General features: G+C 38.6%; 1 protein-coding gene across 1 annotated transcript in view; it reads left to right on the forward strand.

Annotated features, from left to right (window-relative positions):
* The window catches only part of ELP4 (elongator acetyltransferase complex subunit 4), a gene marked incomplete at its 5' end in the record, with an annotated part of 291,599 nt that overhangs the window by 82,709 nt on the left and 187,056 nt on the right, over positions 1–21,834 (forward strand). Inside the window, 2 exons of the mRNA XM_019519960.1 lie at positions 8,838–8,922; positions 17,773–17,961. Coding sequence (XP_019375505.1) covers positions 8,838–8,922; positions 17,773–17,961 — 274 coding nt within the window. The remainder of the gene's footprint in view (positions 1–8,837; positions 8,923–17,772; positions 17,962–21,834) is intronic.

Raw genomic sequence — 21,834 nt, forward strand, 5'->3', positions numbered from 1 at the left:
GTGGTCTGAAATATTTTTATTTATAATCAAGATAAACAGTATGTTGAAAGCCTCTTCATAAAATAGGCTTTTGACATCAAATCTTTATTTGAGCAAGAAAAGGCACAAGTAAATTAAATATACCAGCCAACTAGGCTTGAACCTCCAGCTAACTGAATTGTCTCTGATTGAGCAGTCCCTATAAACTGGGAAAGACTAATGACAGTTTTAGTGGGCCTAAATTTAATTACATATAGTTACTAGTTTTTGGTTACAACTATTGAAAAAGCCAGTTGATTCTGAAAGTCTATTTAATTCATTTATAAGTAAATGGAAGATATAATGATACAATTCTCTAAAAATGTCAGTCCTCCTTTCACAAAACTATAGTCTCTTTTGGAAAGAAAAAAAGAGTAAAGCTGGGGATGGAGCGGAACCCTGAGTTAACAAATATTTATCCTAAACTTTTGTTGTTTCTTAGCAAACAAAATCAACAATTGCTTCAAATTATCTTTTGAATGACTAAATATTGGTAGAACGTATAGCAAATCAGTATTTTATTATTTTGAAATGTATGTCTCTCTTTGTATTTGATGTGAGCTTATAATAGTATGGCAGTTTCTCAGACACTGAATTTATAAAATAAAAGATATTTAGGAAAACAAATGATTGCATAAGCAAAATGTATATTTTTCTATTAGTAGTTTTTAAAGTCTAATATGATTAAAAATTCTGGGTGATTCATTTGTACTGAACTTACAGAGAAAAACTTCCTATTGTTTATACTAAAGTAAGAGACTTAAAGTTTGTGCTTTTATACAGGCTTGTAAAGATTTATCAAGGTTTGATTATGTCGTGTGTGGCATTCCAGGGCAACTGTATAATTCTTGGGGAACATACGAGGTCCACTTTTATTTTAGTCAGACATTTTACTGAAAAGTCAGTCTTAGAAATTTGCCAGCAATTATTGGTGAGCTCTGGGTTTCATTCATCTGTTGCAGTTAATGTCACTTGCTTATTTTATCACTTTATTTTGCTGTACTGAGCGGTAGTTGTCATGTTGTTCATGTGTTCTGTTGCAGAGATGGTGAAGAACTAAATGTTGCTTATGTGTTTCTTAGATGTCCGCCACCTTTATCCATGGAGTATAATGTTGGTGGTTGGGGACAGAAAAGAATAAGGAACTGAAATGCAAACAGTTCAGTGGTTTAGGTAGTAGGTGCCAGCCAATTTTCTTCTCTACTCTTTGCTTGCTTACTTTGCATGTTCCACCTGAGTTTGAACATTTTTTTGTATAACCTTGAACATGACTGTAACACACTAAAGTGTTTGACTCCCAGTTTTCAAGCAGCTTCTTTAGCCTAAGGATGAGGCATGCTAGCAAGCATTAGCAATGCATTGGTGAAGTATGGGAGGGCACATGCCCCCCCAGGTTGCTGCGCCAAAGTCAACATACAGGCACACGCCTGCAGCCTGGTTGGAGCCAGCGCCTGGCACCAATTGGGGTGGGGACGGCAGCACAGAGTTGTGCCCCACCTCTCCTCAACATTTACACATTGTTTATGCTAGCAAGCTGAATGTTGCACCCTTATTGCCTCTACTGTTTATCTTCTGTTGATGAATGGAGAATTCTGGCTTCCAGTAAGTACTCTGTCAGCTTTAATAGGTATTAAAACAAAATTGAATTAGAATTGTTAGTGCTATTCTTCAGTATTGTGTTTGTACTTTATTAACCTTAAATTCACCTTACATGTTCACAGGCCATATTCATTCTCAATGGATGTAAAAGACATCACTATAACGTACTACAGTTTCATACCGTTTCATACTTTCTAATCAATGCTGAATAACTGGAGGACCTTTTCCACCCCTCCTCTTTCATTCTCTAGAGGGGTGGGTCATACCTTTAATCATAGCATGACAGGTCCTAAACTAGGTGTAATTGCTGCTAACTGTTATACTATTCTTAAAATATATGTGTTTTTACAGAAATCCAGCAAGTTTCCCCTGTATTTTGTACATATGTCACAGTAAGACTGTGAGGTGAGGAACCCTGATTAGTCAAAACATTGATTCTCAATTTTCTCTAGTTCACCCTTCAACCTGGGATATTTTTAATGGAAAATAAAAGAAAACACTGATGCTAAGGAAGCTTTTTATTGTTTTGTAATTGTCAAGTCTCATACAGTTTTTCTACTTGTGTCAGAGCCTTAAATTTGTGTAGACTTGGAGTTTAAATATAACTTTAGAACTAGAATTTAAGTGACAAAAGATGGTTTCTGTGAGAGACATCAAACAGAGTTTCTTTTCCAAGAAAGCTACTTTATTGACATACAAAAAACTAGAACTCTTGGTTCCAGAATGATACCTTTTATTAGACCAACCAGGAAAATGCAAGAAAATTGTCCTTGCATTTTCCTGGTTGGTCTAATAAAAGGTATCATTTTGGAACCAAGAGTTCTAGTTTTTCATATGTCTTCTTGCCTCAGACCAACACAGCTACCAAATACACCCTCTGTTCTTTACTGACTCATGGGTCTTGCCTAATACAGCAGCACTTGTGCGACTAGGTTCCTTACTACCCTGCAAAGATGTCAGTTTGCAAACTAGCTAAGGGTGCATATAGCTGTAGGAAACAGCTGCACAGGACTGCTGAGATATCCCAGAGATGATTAATGTGACTCCTGGTGTGCCCCAGCTGAGTGAAGAAGTGGAACCCTTTGAAGTAAAAGCTGCAGCAAGCAGCTGTGAACCTTGTCCTTCACATGGCATCCTGGTGCTACTTAAACTGGCTGCAAACCACTCAGATATCAGTGATCTGGGTTCTACTGTATATCATCAGGTCATTCTTCTTGCAGCATTGCTCTTTGATTGGTGACACAGTCAAATGGCTTTTTTTTTAATCTGGTTTGATTGCCCCAAAAATGGCTTTTTTGATACAACTGATTTGATTTTTGAAATACATTATCAAGACCTGACCTTCCTACAGTTGGCTTTTTGTCCAGGTCATGGTAGCAGTAGGTCCATATTTCAGAATGCCATTCAGTCTTTATGAGGTGTCCATTTTTGCAATCATTTCTATTCTTCCCATAGAACAAGAAATGCAGTTCAGTTCATGCTCTTTTAGTCATCTTATCAAGAAGAGACACGGGTAATTATTTTCCCATACTTGGGTAATGCCAGAGACTTTCTGTGGCATGAACCAACATAAAATTAATTGCTGGGTATTAGATGCCATATTTCAAGGTTGAGGAAGCTTTTCGTTTCTTTCTCCTTTTCTAAAAAACCAAAAGGATCTTTCATTGAAAAGGAGAGTAATAATGTCAAGTGATAACAATTGGAGTTGTAGTAGAAGGTCCAACTTGCAAAAATAAAAAATAAATAAACCTGGGTCTTGCAGCATGTATTATACTCTTCATCTTCACCAAACAGAAAAAGAAAATTTAAGTACAAATATAGACAAAATTCATGATAATATCTTGCACTCAATACGTTAAAGAACAACAACTTAATAAACTCTCTAAAATAGTTTGTATGTGTTATTTCCTTGCGAATCTGCACTGTGCTAGTATTTAAAAGAAACAAAAATATTTTGTCTGTTATCCAGCAAGAATTAATATGCATTTGGTTTGGAGGAGAGGGCAGAAAAATGACAGCTACTGCTGCAGCCACCCAGGTAGCACCAACAGCTGTAAATCACCACTGTCCTTAATGCCTTGTTGCCCCTGTATGCTTCTGGTTTTCAGAATAAATTTTCTTTGCTGCTTGATTGGCCTGAGCAGTGTATGTTTTTGGCCTCCTCTTAGCAGTCCAGAAACCCAGTGGCTATGTTCAGTGATAAAAATTTGGCAAATTCCCAGTGTGAATGGTAATTTGGTCAGGATATCTAGTGGTACACCAGAATTGGAAACATGTTATGAGAATGCCTCTTCTGAAGAAGTGGAGAAAAAGATTTGACACGATTAATATGAGGAAGAGCATGAAGACAACTCCCCCCACCCCTCTTCATTCTTTCAATCTTATTATGAAGATATTGTTTTCAGTCTCAGCAGTGGTGATGGGATCAAGCTTAACTGAGGTGGGGATTAACAGCAGCCCTCTACCAGATGCTGGGTGAATCAACATGTGTGCTTTACTGTGGAGTGCACTAACAAAATAAGCTCTGCAGTAGAGCATCACTGTTTACATGTGCGTTAGTATTAGGGTGCAGTAAATTAATTAACTGTGTCATAAGTACTATCATACGAGGGAGACATTTACTGCCCCAAAATGCATGTGTAGACAGTGACCGGGGTTGGCGTGGGCACAAGAAACCTAAAGTACAGAGGTTACCTGCCACATGGCTTTGCACTTTAACGCTCTCGTGCCCCAGGCAGCCCCTCCAACAGCAGACACCACAACTCAGAGGTGTGGGCTGACCCCCAAGCCTGCTGCCAGCCCAGGCTGCTCCGCCCTGGCTCAAACTGCTGCAGTCCCAAGCACACATGCAGATGCTAACCCAGGAGCAGCTTACTCCAGTACAAACTGTGCTGGAGTTTATCACATCACTTTAATAGCAGGTGTAGATGCACCCAGTATGTAAGATAAAGGAGGCACTTTACTTATACTTTGTGGGATATCCTGGTACTTCAGAAGACAAAAACAAACCCCATGATACCTCTGACCGTCTGGGTACCCAAACAGAAAATGTCTTCTTGATATTCTTTTACAGTTTCTATGCTGGCTACCCAGTTATAGCTATTAACACAGTGCTTTGTTCTGAAATGGTATTGTGGTAATTAAGCCAAATAGGATGTTTAAGTTTCAGCACTGGATTTGCTTATGTTATTTGCTACCTTCAGCATGCATGTGCTTTGAAAAAAGATGGATGGACTTAAATTTATGTAGAGCACAGATTTTCAGATAAATTTGGCCGAAACAGTTTAAACTATCTTTCCTAATGGGGTCTACTTACAGATAATAAGCCAATTTGTCATACCCTTGATAACCTAACCTTTGTTAAGTGCGTAGAAACTATCAATAGGGAAGTCAGAGACTCTGTTGTAACCAGGATACCTTCTTGCCAACTCCTGCTTTTATCAGTTACTAGATTGCTAAACAAAAAAGAATAAGGAATAATTTGTTTAAACCCATTATTAGAGTTAAAGACCACTTAGTATCAAAACTAAAATAAAAAATGACTAACAGTTTTGAAATACAAAATATTTTATATTCTGCCTTAATATATTATCACAAACATTGCCAAAAGAGTACTACAGTTTAACATAAAAGTCACAGCATTTAATCAACATTTTTCATGTCCATGTTATGTATGCCATCTTAAGGTCAAATAAATGATAAATATTTTAGCTGCTGGTAATAAAGAACCTGTTTTTCACATTCAAAATAAATGTTTCATGGATTTTTACTTTTCTGTGGAGTTATTTCTCGTACAATAGCAAATGAATTCTTATTTTTTTAACGTGAAGGTGGCAATGCACAGAACGGTTTGTATTCAGTATTGACAATGGAAATAGACTACATTCATTTTCAATAAATCTTCATTGAAAACTCTCAAATTCACCACATTCACATACAGATTGAAACTAGTAGGCAGTAGTCCCTTTTTATTAAATGAAAAGCATTCATCTTCCAGGCTTACAAGCATGAGATAGTGTAAAATTATGTATAGCAGAATGTAACAACTCCTCCTCTTGGCTCTTCCTGATGGCAGGGAATGACTGAATTGCATACAGTCACAAAATGTGTTGGTTTGTTGTCTGCTGGTTTCGGCTGTGATTTATGTAAAATGTTATAGTTTTTAGTAATTGTGTCTCTTATAGATATGGTTATTATGGAAGTTATAGCCGTGAATGAAATATTGAAGTACTTTTCTTTAATTGATAATTTTTAGGCACTTGTTCATAGCTAGATAATAGTTAAATAATTCAACAGCAATCAAAAAATGAAGCTTTTCTTTGACCCAGGAGCAAAACTTACCAGTGTGTTTGTGTGTGAAAGCATTTCAGAGGTCTATTTGTGACTGGGTTTTTATTTCCATTCAGTACAAACTTAACTTGACAATGCTTATGAATCTACAGTAACTCTTTTAATTTCATCATGCTCTTTACCAAATAGTGAATATACACAAACAACTTAAGTCATATGTAGTTACATTTTTATTTAGATACACATTTGGAACATTCAGAATTATTGTTGCTCTTTCGTAAACCATGGAACAGCCATATTAATATTAAGCCAAACAAAAGTGAAAATTACTGTGTAAAGTGGTATTACTTTACAGGTAAATTATTTCAGAAGTCCCACTTTGTGAAGTGCCAGATTGGCATCAGAATTCATACCTCACTGAAAATCACTTTGATTAATGCCCCTGGGAGATATTAATTTAATCGCACAATGGGATCTGGCAAATTTTATGGCAGGATGCCTGATTTTTGGAATCTGAGATAAAATTCATCACGTTCCATCAGGCAACTGCCAGTCTAGTTTCCTTGGGATCAGGGATCTGGATCCTGGGCTTCCCTACCTCCAAGGCTTAAAAAGGAGACTGCAAGAAGTACATCATTGGAGACTAATCTCCAGTGCCGTGCTTCCCACAGTGCCCTTTCATCTTGCTGGTGTACAGGGAATCTGAGATTAGGATTTAGTTCCTTGATTTTGGGTACCCTGAGCGCCAACACTTTCAAAGGATATGCATGCTGCTGGGCTGCGCACATACCTTTTAAGGATTTGGGGGGATCCCAAGATTGGAGAGAGATTCCACAATCTCAGGCTCCCTGCATGCCAGCATGTTCAAAATGCATGCTTGCAGCCCAGGATCAGGGATTGACTCCCCAGTCTCAGGCTCCTACGCCAGCATGTTTAAAGGGGGCAATCCAGCGCTGAAGAGCAGCTTCCCTTATGCCATTTAAACTATATGCAACGCATTTAATTAAAGCAAGATGCAAACCAGCCACAAAAGTGTTCCACATGACATCTTTTTGGCTGGTCTTCCATTTTATCATGTTGCCTACATATGTGGCATGTTGAAATTTATTGCAAAATTAATCTGTTAATCAGACAATAAATGTAACATTTTCAATGTGCCTTAAACTCCTTAAGCCAATGATTTTTAGCCAAGGTGTTGCAACTTCCCTTGAAGGGTGCCGCAGGAAGTGTAAGCAGATAGGAAATAAGCAGATAAGGCCAGGCTCTCCCTGCCTAGCTGCTCCCTCACCCCCACTGCCTGCCCCCTCTGCAAGGAGGTAAGTCCTGTAATAAATCTTTTTTTTTTTTTTAAAACAGAGTGCCACTTAATTCACAAAAGTTATGGAGGGCTGTCTCAAGTCTAAAAAGGTTGAGAACCACAGCTTTAAGCAGTAATTCAGCAACAACTAAGGCACAATCTTAACTTTAATACACTGAGTCTTTCTTCTGCCTTTAGGACTCTTGACAGTATCAATATTAAGCACAAGAATAAGCCTTTGCTGGTTTATTTAAGTCAGTTTTGAAAATGAGAATTAGGCTCACAACTCAGCTCTGAGTCAAGAACTTAAGTTCCTTATGCAATTCATAAGATAATAGGTACTTCTTAGTGCAAATCACAACAGGCAGCGGGAGAATCTCTAAAAAAAAACAAACAAACAAAAAAGCTAAAAGAAAATGCTGAGAAAGGGGTACAATTCAGATGCCACCACTCTGTGGGCTGATGGGGGGGGTTCTGTTATGGCATCAGGATTAACAGCTCAGAATCTTCTCCTGGACCTAAGCATCTTAAGTTGCCCTTTCTGGAGATGGACTACTGACTCCTTTCTTTTAAAAAGGGGAAGGAAGGAAGAAAGAAAGGAGTAGGAAAAAGAAATAAGGAAAAGAGGATGAAGTTGAATCCGGGTCTCCTGCTTCTTGGGCATAATCTCTAACCATTAAGTTACTATCTAAACGTGAGCTCCTCTTCTGGCTGCATTTTTTAAATGGAAGTGGCTATGGCTACTCTGTGTTCAGCTGAACTTAAAGTTCCTAGGTGCTTTCAGGGCACAGTTTGAAATAAGTGGCAGAAAGCCTATTTTCTGAATCCCAGTTAGGCTTATCTAGAGAATAGGTGCCATGTAAATCAACCTTGCCAAGATAGCAGCCATTCTAAGCATGTAGAGAAACAGAATTCTAGGTACCTGGGGAATTTACTGGGAAAAACTTAAGTGTAGAAGAGATATAGACTTTTGAGGATTGCATGCATTTGTGGCCTGAGGCCTCAGGCACTTTTGAAAATTTTACCGTTTCATCCAACTGATTTGTAAATTTTAATTAATCCTCACGGACTCCACTGTGAGTTTGGTAGAAAAATATTATCCTGGGAATATATGATAAAATTATACCATGTTGTTATATACTTTTAAATCTTTGTTATGTTAAAAGAGAAAAGTAATGAAAGGAAAATAAAGCCAAATACAGTAAAGTTACTTTTGAGTGGCTCTTCCATTATTGCAGTTTTTCCATTAATCAGACTGTATGAAAATGGTAGGAGATGAACTCAGTACATCGATCAGGTGTACCTGAAATAGCAATTGATTAACTGTGTGTTAATTATACAAGATTACTGTCATGGTAGTTTCATCTTTAAGTTGCTTCATTAAATCATTAATTTTCTAGAAGGTAAGTGAGCCTGACATAATAAAGTTATATTAATCTCTACAGATTTTACCTTTCACAAGATGTCAGGGCACTGAACTAGTTAAGCTAGGACAATCACAACTGTTTTTCTCAATATACAGCATCAAATTATCTTTGAACAAACTGAATGTTATTTTTCTTATGATTCCAAACCATAGCTTTGTCTGTTTTAGAATGCTTTTATTAAATTAATGTTCTCTTCTCACTAACAGTAATATGACCTCTGGTTACATCAGGCTGCTTCAGTCCATCCAGAGGATCATTTACCAGGAAGGATTTGATGGATCCCATCCCCAGGTACTAAGCACTTTCAGTGTCTTCAATAATCATGTAACTAATGTTGTTTTCAAAATTCTCTCTAGGATTGCACTCAGAAGGTCTTGGGATAATTAACAGGGAACAAGCTGTTCCTAAGCATTGCTGAAGTAAACAAGAAAAGTAAATAGAGCATGGCTCCTGTTAAAGTGTATATGGAGTTTTACTCTGTTTTCAACAGAGTAGATGTATGCTGTGCAAATGAAACACTAAACCATACTTATTCTATCCTAGCAGCTAATGAACAATGTTGTAAATATGATGATGTCAATAAAAAAGTGGTTTTCCGTGTAGATTTTTTTTCATGCAACTGTCTTCATAACATATATTTCAGGAATAATTTTTGAAGCTACCGAAAGTTAGCAATAAATTACATATTGGGCACTATGTATTTTGGTGAATTAAATGCCTTGCATTTTAACATAACAAACACTGAAACTGCTTTGATATCTCAGAGCAGCATACTTTCACATATCTTTTAAAATACATATATAAATCACAGTTTGAGTGATATATATCTTTTAAATATAATAATTGCTGGATGAAAATTATTGTTCTTAATCTCAACTCTTTGTCTTATTCAGTAAAGCAAGCAGCTTTCATAGACCTCAGTCACCTAAATAAAATATATGATGTGTAATTGATAGGTAATGTCATTATCATTGTTTTTGTTGTACAATAGCAACTTTGATGTAGAAGTTAATTATTATAGGTTTTGGAGAATGTCAAAGAATATAATGTAACTTGTTGTAGTGGTTGGTAGTTGAATATCTTAGTAAAATTATCTCTGTGAGAGAAGATATTGTTGGATTTTGTTTGGCTGTTTTTCTGTCTAGCAGTGCTTTTTAGGAACATTAACTATGGGAAATATTTTTGTGTTCATTCAGCTTATTTTTGCTCAGTTTTGAGTCTCTGCTGAGATTTATGGGCAAGCATGTCTTCCCTTTGGTGGCAGTGCCAGTCTGGAGAAGTAAATTGGTCCCTGACAGGCACCTCTCCCCACTTGCTGTGGTAACCATGGCAACAGGCATGTCATAACAGTTTCCACAGTACAGTGTGCAGAACTGCTCTTCCAACAGGATGACAGGTCCTCTGGAAGCAAGAAAGCTTACAGAATGCAAAAAGCAACAGCACTAAAGTGAAATGAACACCCTGGGAACCTTCAACCATCAAATACACTGCTATTGGAAGAGACTTCAGTAATGGTGTTTGTTTTTCTTAGGTGCGAATTCAGTATGAAATAGCATGCATGTATATTCCTGAGGTTTTCAAAATTGAATGTAAAATACAAATTGCAAAGTCTAGCACTTTGGTTAGTGTTGCAAAAATGAGTAAAACTGGAAAAGAGCACTTACTTTATTTGGGCCACTATTTCCAGTATTTTTTAATGTTAATAAAACAAAAAAGCACACAAATCAATTCAAAATTTAACATTTGCTACAAGGTAAGTTAACTCAAACCTTAGCTTAATGCCTAAAGCAAGCAAATATGCAGCTTTAAATGTTTGGACTGTTTTGTTTTTAAGCCTGTTATTTCACTTTAGAAAGCCCTTAGATCATGCTAACTGATGGTTTTCTGCTTCAGGAACGATAAAAGTGAATTTGATTTATTGGACCTGGAATATGTTACCTTTTTAGAGTAATATTCTACTTATTTATCAGCTATATTTGCACAGCTGTATTTTAAGATCTTGTTCTTCTTTGGTAAATTCAGCCACCTCTGTAGCTTTGTGCTCCTTTCCCCTTACCGAGCCCTTTGAAAGACATGTGAAGCCAAATGGAAAGAGGATGGACCATGTACAGGGCTGCATGTCTCTCTCCTTTGAACCCAAAAAAGAAAAAATATAGCCCTCCATACACCTTCATTTACTTCTGAGGACTGTTTCTCGCAACAGGGAGCAAACCTTTCCTGTTCAGAGGTACCTCATTAGTGTGAAGCTGGGGACAGGGGAGACATGACAACCAGAAGACAGGAGATTCATAAGTTTTTTGCACCTCTTAACTTTACCTTGCCAGTCACAAGCTGCTGACAGATGTTAAAGGCATGATGGGCTGTGATGTGCAATCCCAACATTCACAGCCCTGTGGCATGATTGTGGGATCAGGGATCAGATCCTAATAGTGCCTTGTTACTGGTGCTGGAGCAAATAAGATTATAAGCTCCCCCTGCACCAGCAAGCTTGGCTTCTGTGTAGTCGCTTGGCTGGGAGCCCTGGAAGCACAGGGGTGTCTCTAATGCGCTTCCACAGGTGGGAGTCCTGATCAGCTGACTTTTTATGGGACTTTTGTCAAAATGGTAAAGAGTCTCTACTTCCTGATGTACTCAACTAGCATTAGCAGCTCATAAAATATTTTTGCCCTCTGTTGGTCGCCATAGGATGCTGATGGTTTCTCTCTAGGATGGAACTTTATAACAACTACTTGTCTTTAATCTAAGCTGACTGTCTTGAAATTCTTCCAGAAGAAAACCTAACTATCCAAGTGGGTCAGGCCAATATGAGTATTTTGCAATTCAGAATGCCTTATTTTACCTTCTTGAAATAATGTAGAACCTAACAGTATAAGAGCATCTAATACTCTATACCTTATCATAATTAAAATGGGCTAGTAGTAATCACTGACTTTTGAGATTTAATAACCAATCTGCTCAACGCTGGTAAGTCTTCAGCTAGAATACTGTGTCCAGTTCTGGACCCTGCATTTTTAAGACAGAAACAGAAAAGGTTCACTGGTAGGTACCAAAGATGATAAAAAGTTGGAATGCAAGCCTTAAAAGGAAAAACTATGTTTGATCTGTAGAAAAGGAAAAGGCAACATCATAGAAGTTTTCAAACACTGGATTTTAAGTAGTCAACAAATATAAAATTTATATTTTAAATAGTCAACTTTTGTTTTCCTTCTTCTCCTCTTGCCTTAAAAGAAGCATAAATATTGCAATTGGTTTATATGTAGAGTCAACCTATAATCATTTCCCTGATAGTTTTCACTTTTCTATTTGCATTATTTTTGTGCATGCAATAAAAATACCAAGTCAGAAATATTTTCAGTGCACTTTTTAGTATTTTGTGTTTTAATCCTTTGGATTAATTAATTCTTTTCTGGGATTTTGTAAAAAATAATAGCTCTTCAAGGTCTTTTATGTATAGTTATCAACTTGCATTCAGAGGAAAAGCTGTACTTCCTAAAATTGAACCTGAAAATAGGGGATCACCTTTTTCAAGCAACAGAATATTTAAGAGGCTACCACAAAAAAGAGGAAGAGCAAGTGATCTACCTGGCCACAAAAGGCAGGACATGAGGCAATGGATTTAAACAAAGCAAAGTAGATTTAGATTAAATCCCCACCCCAGACCTCCTAAGTGTCAGAACAGTGGGACAGTGCAACAAGCTGCCTGGTGAAATTGCAGTTTCCTCCACTGGAAGTTTTCAAGAAGACGATGGATTAGGCATCTGTTTGGAATGACTAGAAATAATACATCCAATGGTAATTGGACTAGATAACTCCTGAGGTGCCTTCAACTCTCTGATTCTAATGATTTGTACATTAAACATAGTTTTAAGTTTAGGGAATTATGCCAATTGATTTTATTTGGTCTTTGACATTTGGCAACAGGACATTCTCAGTTGAATGCTTTGGAATGAACTTTCCATGGCATCCTTTGGAGGCCAAATATACTGAACTTCAGAACAACAATGCAGAGCATATTTGCTCTTCCACTTTGGGCCTACTGTTTTTGTTTTCATTTTTTGTGTGTGTGTTCTCTGTAATTATAGTGCCTAGTTGCCAAAACAATAGTCATTGTAGCAATTAGTAAAATAAGTTAATCTAAATTAGTTTCTTTGAGTAGAAAAGTTCTAATGTTGTGGGAATATATTTTAAATAGTCAATCCTAGCCTTCAGCTCATTAAGCAATGTTAGCCAACTGCTTGCCTTAGAGTACAGCTATGGAATTAATACTTAGGCCACCAACAGACATTCAGTTAAAGGCGCAATCCCAGAAATAGCACTTCCTGCCACATTGCACATGCATGGGAGGAGGCACGGTTGTTGGATCAGGGATCAGACCCCAATTGTGCTGTATTGCTGGCTCCCCTTGCACCAGCAAATAGCAAGAAGTGCACCCATGGGGGCTGGGAGGGCCAGTCATCTGATCAGTGCTCCTAGTCGAAGGAACACATGGGAGCCCTTTGGTCTGGTGCATTCTCAGTCTTGTGCCTGGGAGCACCAGTCAGCTAATTGGCCTCGGGTGTGCACCAGAGGCTTCAAGGCTCCAGTGCACTCCAAAGGCAGGACTGCTGATCAACTGACTGGCACCACCAGGCAGCGTGAGCACACCGGAGTCTTGGAGAGCTCCCGTGCATCAGTGCACTCCCAGCGCACAGATGCTCCCAGCTGTGGGAGTGCATGGGAGTCTTTCAGCGCTCTGATTGCTCCCAAGGCACCAATCAGCTAATCAGCACTGGCCACACATTCAATTTAAGGTAGAACAGGAACCCACAAGAAAGTTACTACACATGTTTTGTATAATAACTTTGTGGTTTATTCCCTGTTTTATTGCTCCATTCATTGTATGAAAGTGTGGCCAAGTTACTACTTAAGACATGTTTTTGTCTTACGTGCAACATCTGCCTGCCTCAGCCTGCTAAAATAGCAAACATCCCCATAGAAATTATGTTCTTTGTTGAAGAAATAAGGGCACTTTCCTCATTTTTGCTATTGTTATTGATATGTGTTTATCTGGGAATGTAAATTTATTACATTGTTCTTTATAAGATGAATTAAGTCTTGAGCCATCATCAGCAGATCAGAAAGCAGTCAGTGTGACCTATAATCTGGTGTTTTTGGTTGTCTTTTGTTACTTATAAAAGTTCAATGCATAATTTCATGTTTATTGGTGAATTAGATATGTAATATTAACCTTGTAACTTAGATAAATTGAACAGCAATTATACTGCATCAGATTGTCCAGGTGGTCTGGACAATGCTGGTTTTTCTAAATGTAGACCCCATTATATTCTCAGATTCTCAACACTGGCCTTTCTAAACCTATCCAAAACGAGCACATCCTAACCCTAAGATCAGTATCACTCAGACAAGATGGTCATTCCCATATTATTTTTCGCATTTTGCTTCTATTTTATCAAAGAATTTGCTTCTATCTTTGCAGTCAGGTAATTTTATCTATAAAACTAGAGAATATAGAAGAATGTAGTGCAGTAGTATGCTGCCTTGTTAAGAAAGTCATTTATTTACAGCTTTTGCTAAAACGATACAGGAGAATTAATAAAATTATATATTGTATAATAATAAAATTACATGTGTGGTTATTGATAACAGCATACAATAGAATTGCCCATTCTACTAATCTAAACAAAAGTAAAATTGAACCTACTATATGTGATCCATAAGAATAAATCAAATAAAACAATATAAAAAATTAAAAAATAGAGGGAATTCTATTTTATTTTGGCCCTTATTTTTTGTGCAAGTAGTGCACATATACCTGTTGAGTATAGGACAGGCTGAAAGTTGTTAAAACAAAACCAAATTGTTTTTCCTTCATTAGCCCAGTAGTTAAAATTTTCCACTACTGAGATTTCTTTCTCATTTCTTCAAAGAACAAACAAGACCACAAATAGTGATTTAGGTAATTTATTTCATTCTTCCCATAAGAATGTATTCTTCTGAATATGGGGACAAACACCATCTTCCTGTGGCAACTGCAGAACTCCAGATGAATTGTGGTCTTATGATGGCCTCTCATTGTTTGTGGTTTTGTACTTCAGATAGATTCGTAGGCCAAAAGAGTGCTTAATTAATTTTTAAAAAGGGGAAGTATGAGAAAATCCTCATGACCTGAATATCTGCCTGCATGCTTGCATCTTTAATTCTTAAATTTCTATTTTGTTTTAAATATGGGGGAAATATTGGGTCAGTAACTGTCAACATATTTTGCAGGCCATGTGTCTAGAGGAGAGTATACATGTTATTTAATCCTACAAATAAGTGTTTGTTTGGAAGAAAAGAGGCTCCTACAATGCACTTCTTATGATATCCGATACAGTTTACAAGCTCTAATTTTTATCCAGTAATTTAGAGATCTTAATTGAGCTAAAGTGCTCATATTAAGCATCCTTATTTCAGATTGTACGAGTCCCTATGTTATAGAGTTTGGTGAGATAAAAACTGCCTTAAAAAGTGATTAGAAAATGTTCTATTGTGAAATGAAGCCTGGATTAAGCACCCCGTAGTTCCTTCCTGTGCAATAACATGTATTCTACCTTGGATCTGTAGACCTTTACTACTGCTGGTACTGCCCTTCACTGGTCTTATTGTAAAAGGATAAAACTCCATCCAAGGTTTTACTTTAATGTTTACATTTTTATATATTTTAGCTCAGCTTTCTATTAAAAGAAATGTTGAGGTATTTAAATGAGGACATCTCTAATTTCTGGTTCTGTAACAATTATACAAATTTCTTTCTTTCATTCCCAAAAACCAATATTTTGGATTTAACAGTGTTGATTTCCAAACTATTTGAGACAGAGTATTGTTGAAAAGCATCAAATAACATTTGGAGGCCTGTCTGGGATTAAGCAACTAATAGCACATCATCTACAAAAATTGAGAGGGATAGAACAATTCAGTATTGTGGGTGCATGGAATTGATTTCCTGTTACAGCGCTACTTTGGAGAATTGTTGAAATGGATTTTTTTGTACAAGTGTAGAGTATCAAAACACTTTGAGACCTGTTACATGGAAAGTACTACACAAGATGAATTGTTATATATTAAAATTAATCTTCAGGAGGATTTTGATAAGTATTCAGGAATAAGATACTGGAAGATGTTACCACCAAAAATATTTTTTTTAATACAAAATAGATGATAATTGGTTAAAAGTGTTTCTAGAGTCTTTAATTGCATGGGTGTAGTACACAGTTGATTAGCTAACACTCTTCTTTCATGATGATTAAAAAGATCATTTCAGTTGGTAGCCTTGTGCCTCAGCAACTCATTTGAACACAAAAAAAATGTGGACTCTATCTCCTGTGTGTAATGTTAGCCTATAAAGGAAATGCCTTCAGTCCCACTTCCTTCTGGAAAAGTTGTATGTACTATTGTTGCAAATAGGAACCAGTTTCCAACCATACAACCCCTCTGGACTGAGAAAATTCAGGCACATGCCTGCAATGGCTCAGCTAGAAGCTGGGGGGCACTAGAGCAGCCCTCTCTTCCCTTGCACAGAGTTGAGCTGATGGGGGGACGTGGCCAGGCCCCGGCAGGACTTTCTCATTAGGGAGGTCTGCCTGCACCATTCCAGTCTTTTCCCTTTTGGCTGCTCAAGGGGTGGGAGAGTTGTCAAGACCCAAGACCCTTGCTAGCACTATGAGGCAAGAGTGGGGGGGGTGTGCAGTGTATGCATCTGTTGATGATACGGAGCCTTCCAATCTCCCTCCCTGCATGTCAGACTGTCTGCAACAAATTGACAGGCAAGCAAGGTAGTTAGGAGCTAATAAGAGTCTTTATCGCCCAATTAGCAAAACAATAGCCTCTTTCCCATTACTTCAAACTCTTCTTAAACAGCTTACCGGGGTGACCTGTTGATTAGCTCCAAAAGTCCTGTTCTGTCTACCTGCTTGTCCCAATGAAATTGGCGACACACACACACAGACACCTCTCAGCATTGGCTAGCACACCACATGCCTAGGGTCCATGGGGCTGGGGTCCATGTTGTGGGAGATGGGAGGGAGGGAGGAAGGGGTGATTTCCTGCTTGAGTAGCAAGGGGGGTATGGCGGGGGAAGCCAGCAGACCCTGCTGTGTCTGCAGTCTCTGCCAGAACCTTATATAGCACTTGCTAGTATACCACGCTTGCTAGTATATCACACACTGGCTATGGTCCGTGCTGTGGGAGAGGGGAGGAAGGGATACCTACTTAAGCAGCAAGTGGTCAGAAGGGAGGGAGAGGGGGGCAGGGAGAAGCCAGAAGACCCTGCTTTGTCTGCAAGTCTGTGCCGGAGGAGCTCTGCCCAGGGAGCAGAGGGGAGGGGCCAGCCCTGCTGTGAAGCAGAGGGTCCCGCCCAGCCCAGAGAGCACGCCTGAATGCTGAGAGAGTCTGCTTCATCTTAAACCAGCAAGGGGTCTGGGACAAACAGTGCTTAAACCAGTTAAGTCTGATACTACATTCAATCAGGTTTATCTCAGACTGGTTTCAGCCATTTTCAAACTGGTTTATGTGCACTGAACATCTGTTCTGTTACAGGTTTAAACCAGTTTCTGATCACTTAAACCAGTTTATGTGTAATGTCTGTCCCTAGCCAAACTGACAGATAGCAAGAAGCAAGCAGTATGCATGCAGCAAAAGAGAAAGTGAAGGAGCGAATGTCTGAGTGTAATGTTTGTATTCTTGCATTCCCAGAAAACCCTCCAAACTGCAAAAGGGAGAAGAATGTTTCTTAACACTTTTTTCCCATTAGGAAAAGCCATGCTATACTTTTTAAGGTTCTCTGTCAGAACATTACCTCATTTTTAACTGATCATTCTCAAAAAAATCAAATTAGGTTTGCTTTTAAGTTCTGTGCCAGCTATTAAACCAGCACTTGATCATCAAACTTGGCATGTTATTCTGTTGATGCAAAAATTGCTGTTAATGTACTACTATTTCTCCAGATCCTCTTATACAGTCATGAGTCAACTTCAAACTAGTTGCTATGGATACTAATACTATATATTACAAGAATTCTGAAGATTGTCTGCCAAAGTGGTGTGGAGTTTTACCATTAATATTGTAAGTAACAGTTAAGTATTTTTTGTTTCTTCTCTTCATTAGAAAAAACAAAAAAATATTCTGCGGATAGGAATTCAGAACCTTGGTTCAGTGTTGTGGGGTGAAGACATTTGTTGCACTGATAATCCAGAAGATATTCATAGCCTCACAAAGTTTCTCTACGTTCTCCGCAGTCTCCTCAGAATGTCTTTGTCAGCCTGCATCATCACAGTGCCAACTCATCTTATCCAGGTCAGAATATTATGGTTGGGTTTTTTTCATAATTAGTTATACATAAAAATGATGCTTGGTGAGTAAAAGGATTGAAGTGTTATGAATGGTTTTGAAAATAGAATCCTGTTGCATTTGTTTTGCTGCAAAAGCAAAATGATTTCTAAATGAAATTCTTACCACACATTTTAGTTTCCTCTGATAGTCACTAAGGTCTATAGTATTATTTAAATGCTGAATTTAACTTTCAGCAGGTGTTAGCAAGTAACAGTAATTCACAAGCTTTTTGAGTACACCAAGAAGGTAAAATCAATTTAAGACCTTCTGGGTTCATCTACACTTACCATTAAGGTGATGTGATAAAATCCAGCACAGTTTGTGCCGGGGTTGATCATGGCACCTTAACGGCATATGTGAGTGCTCAAACTGCTGGGTCCAGGGCGCGCATGCAGATGCTACACCTAAGACCGCAGCGGTTTGAGCGGGTTGGAGCAGCCTTGGTCTAGCCAGGGACCCAGGGGGTCAGCCCCGGGCTCCAGAAGGCAGTGTTGGGTAGCAGAGGGGCTGGCCAGGGCACAAGGGTGCACCAGCATGCAGAGTCCTGTGGTTAGGTAGCAAGCAGGGATCTGGCCCCCTGCTGCCTGTGCTGACCAAACTTAGCATATGCCCGGGTCAGTGTGTATACATGTGTTTAGGCTCCTTTATTTTTGCCACCATAAGATAGTACTGTCCCTGGCAGTCCTATCTTACAGCAGTGAAAATTAGTTTGCTGCGGTCTAATAGTATTGCACGTGTGGACTGTGACACTTTACACTGCACCAAATTAGTCTACTGTTCAGTCAGGTGTATGTGTAAATGCATCCTCTGAAAATTTTTTAGCTTCTTGTGTTTTAAAATTGACTTAAAACATAATTTCATTGCTTTCTTTCAGAGAGGTTGTGTACGAGAAATATGCTTTATTATTTAGAATGCCCTGAATATAAAATTGGCTTGAATCCATGAATGTGTTGTTTATGTGACTTTGATATATATAAACTGAAATTTATAAAGGGATTACTAGTGCCAGGAACTTCCTGCAAAGTCCTATACTCTGAGTGATGTGGGATTACAAAGAACACTGATAAAGAAGTCAAATACAGTGTCTTCCAATACTGGTCATGTCATAATGAAATATACCATGGATTTTTATAAAATATGATATTGGTTACATTTGTAATATGATTGCTATTATGTGCCTGTTAGCCAAAGCAAATTTGAAGCCTCACAACTTCTCTTCATTTATTCAAATTGCATGACCATTGTTGGCTTGAAAATATTATTTAAAGGTTTGCTTTTTCGGGAATTGACTTATAGGTATAGATATATGCATTATAAGAGTTCAAGACGGGCGGCAGGGGTTAATTGATTTATAAGAGCCTGGGTTTCGCACACAGTTCCGTATAGCCCTGGAAGCAGACAGGGTTTCTAGTATAACAATGCCAATGGATAGGCACAGCCTGAGAATTGAGGGGGCATTCCATAACACGAAATCATAGCCTTCAAGGCAGACAAGTTGTCTAACACAACAAGGACACAGTCTAGAAAACAGCCTGGAAATCAAGGAAGTATGTACCATACTGTCCCATAACACAAGATAAGTGACACCAGTTACATGGCCCCAGGGCAGAGTGGGGCCTGAGTCCAGGTTCTAGGGGAACAGACCAAATTAGGAAAAGGCCTGGAAGGCTACATGGATGTGTAACCACAGGGAGACAGCCAACCGGAAATAGCCACAAATGAGTCATCAGGAGTCATCAAGAGGGAAAGAATACAAAAGCAGAGACTTGAGATTAACAAAGGATCCCTCCCTGCCCCTCCTTCTTTTCCTTTCTAACCTTCCCTCACTTCTGTTCTGTCCCTCCTTCTCTTCTGTCCTTCCCTGTCTCACCTGGGTTCCTTCTCCTTCTCATCCCCAAGAGGGGGTCCCCATCCCTGTCCCCTGGGAAGGGCCCCCGAGGCCACCATGGACCAAGGGCATATGACCAACCCATTTTCATACACCCCACTGGAGGGGTGCTGTGGGCCATGGCATCCCACCTCCAGACTACTAACATGCCATGCTGACATCTGACACCTAAGAAAAAGCCTCAGAGTGCAACTTGCTTCCTGACCAGATGTACTTTGACTCTGATGGCAGCCCTAGGATTTGGTAGATATATAGAGTTGCTTGATTGTTTGTATTGTTTCTATTTTTGTTATCACTGTGTATCAATAAATTTGCCTGTTATCAAATGGAGAGGTCGTGGTCGGTCTGAAGGTGGGTTCCCCTCCCCCCCGAACAAGGTATCTGGATCCTAAATCCAGAGCCAACAACGATTGTGGTATTTTGATCCATGCTATCTGAAAACAAAACACTGAACTTTGACTTGAGTTGTGTTTATCTGTCAGGACACTGGAATGTTTACTCAGTATTATTTTGCTTATGTTGCCATTGGGAAAAAAATGAAATCTGTTTTGGCTAGTGCACCATTTGTACAGAAACAAAATGTGTTCCATGGGCTTTTGTTTCTAAATCCAACTCTACCTATTGAGATGCAAAGCAACCTTGTGGAAAAAAATATTAAATCAAGGAAGAGACGAAGCTGGAAACTTGGCCTTCTCTCTTTTACTTTAATAGAAAAACTGAGCTATAATGCATAGGGATTGAATACATATTGAGAGGTGCTTGTGTGTCTCAATTGAAAGGGAAGTATTTCAGCAGTTTCATAACTGTGATTCTTCTTCAGCTGTCTTTTTATGAATCTCACTGAAGGTGTCCATACACTTTTGTGTGTGAGATCTAAGTCTTTTGAGCAGTATTTTCCACTGAGGCTTTGAATGCACCCTGCACTTCATTTTGTTCTCATCCCAGGGCATAAAGAGTGAGGTGGCTACAGCCATCCCTTGATTGCCTCTTGCCACTCATGACACCAACATGGCAAACTTTAATTTGCTACTCTTTGGCATTTGCCAATTCTTCTACTTGCCTGCCATTTTCATGTTAGGGAATTCCTACTTAATTTGTCAAATATAGAAAGGGAAGGGAGTTTGGGAAGAGGATGCTCATATAAGAATGATAAGACTTTCATCATCCCCACAGATGACCACAGTGATACCAATTTGGTCTGGGCAAAAGCCCCATTTTAAATATCAGTGCATGGTATGCTATTCTGTCTCACTGTAGGTGCACAAATCATGAAATGTCTGTCTTAAGCACAACTTGTTAGAGCAAGCAATGAAAGTCAACTTTAAGCCAAACATAACCGGTACCAGAAACAGTCTCAATGAAATCTGTATCCGAGTAACCTTCAAAATAAGGCACGTGACATCAGAAACCAGCAATGACAAATTTTTGGTGTTGAAGAAAAATCTGGCATCAGGAACCCCAAAGTCAGTGTCCCCAGTGTCAAAAGCTCATGCTACCAAAATAAGTTCTGAGCACAGAAGCCATTACTTCTAGCTCAGTATCAATCCACAGAGAAAGGGCAAAAGATAACTATGAGGATAAATCTTAAGGATCTCTTATAAAGATTCACATGAGAAGTACTGTGCTGCAGTTGTGATAACAGTGACACATTCTTTAATGACAGTGGCCATGCAGGCATCCACATTTAGCCAGTCTGTTCCTTACTGTACTGATGGATATTATGCTAAAGGAGTTCACTTTGTACCTGGAGATTATTTCCGTACTGGGATAACTGCTAGTTCTGGAGCAGGAAGTATTATTGTATGCCTTAGCACTGCATCAAAAAATGTATTTCTCATCCTCATTCCCTGGCTCTATTTTTTCACTATACTCAATTAAGTAACTGCATCTCTTGTGGTCAGTAGAAGACGGTAGCAATTAGAAATCTGTTCTTTCAGGGCTTTTCACTG

The sequence above is a fragment of the Gavialis gangeticus genome, unplaced genomic scaffold, assembly GCF_001723915.1.
Source record: "Gavialis gangeticus isolate Ggan-Ray unplaced genomic scaffold, GavGan_comp1, whole genome shotgun sequence".
Classification (NCBI taxonomy): Eukaryota; Metazoa; Chordata; order Crocodylia; family Gavialidae; genus Gavialis; species Gavialis gangeticus.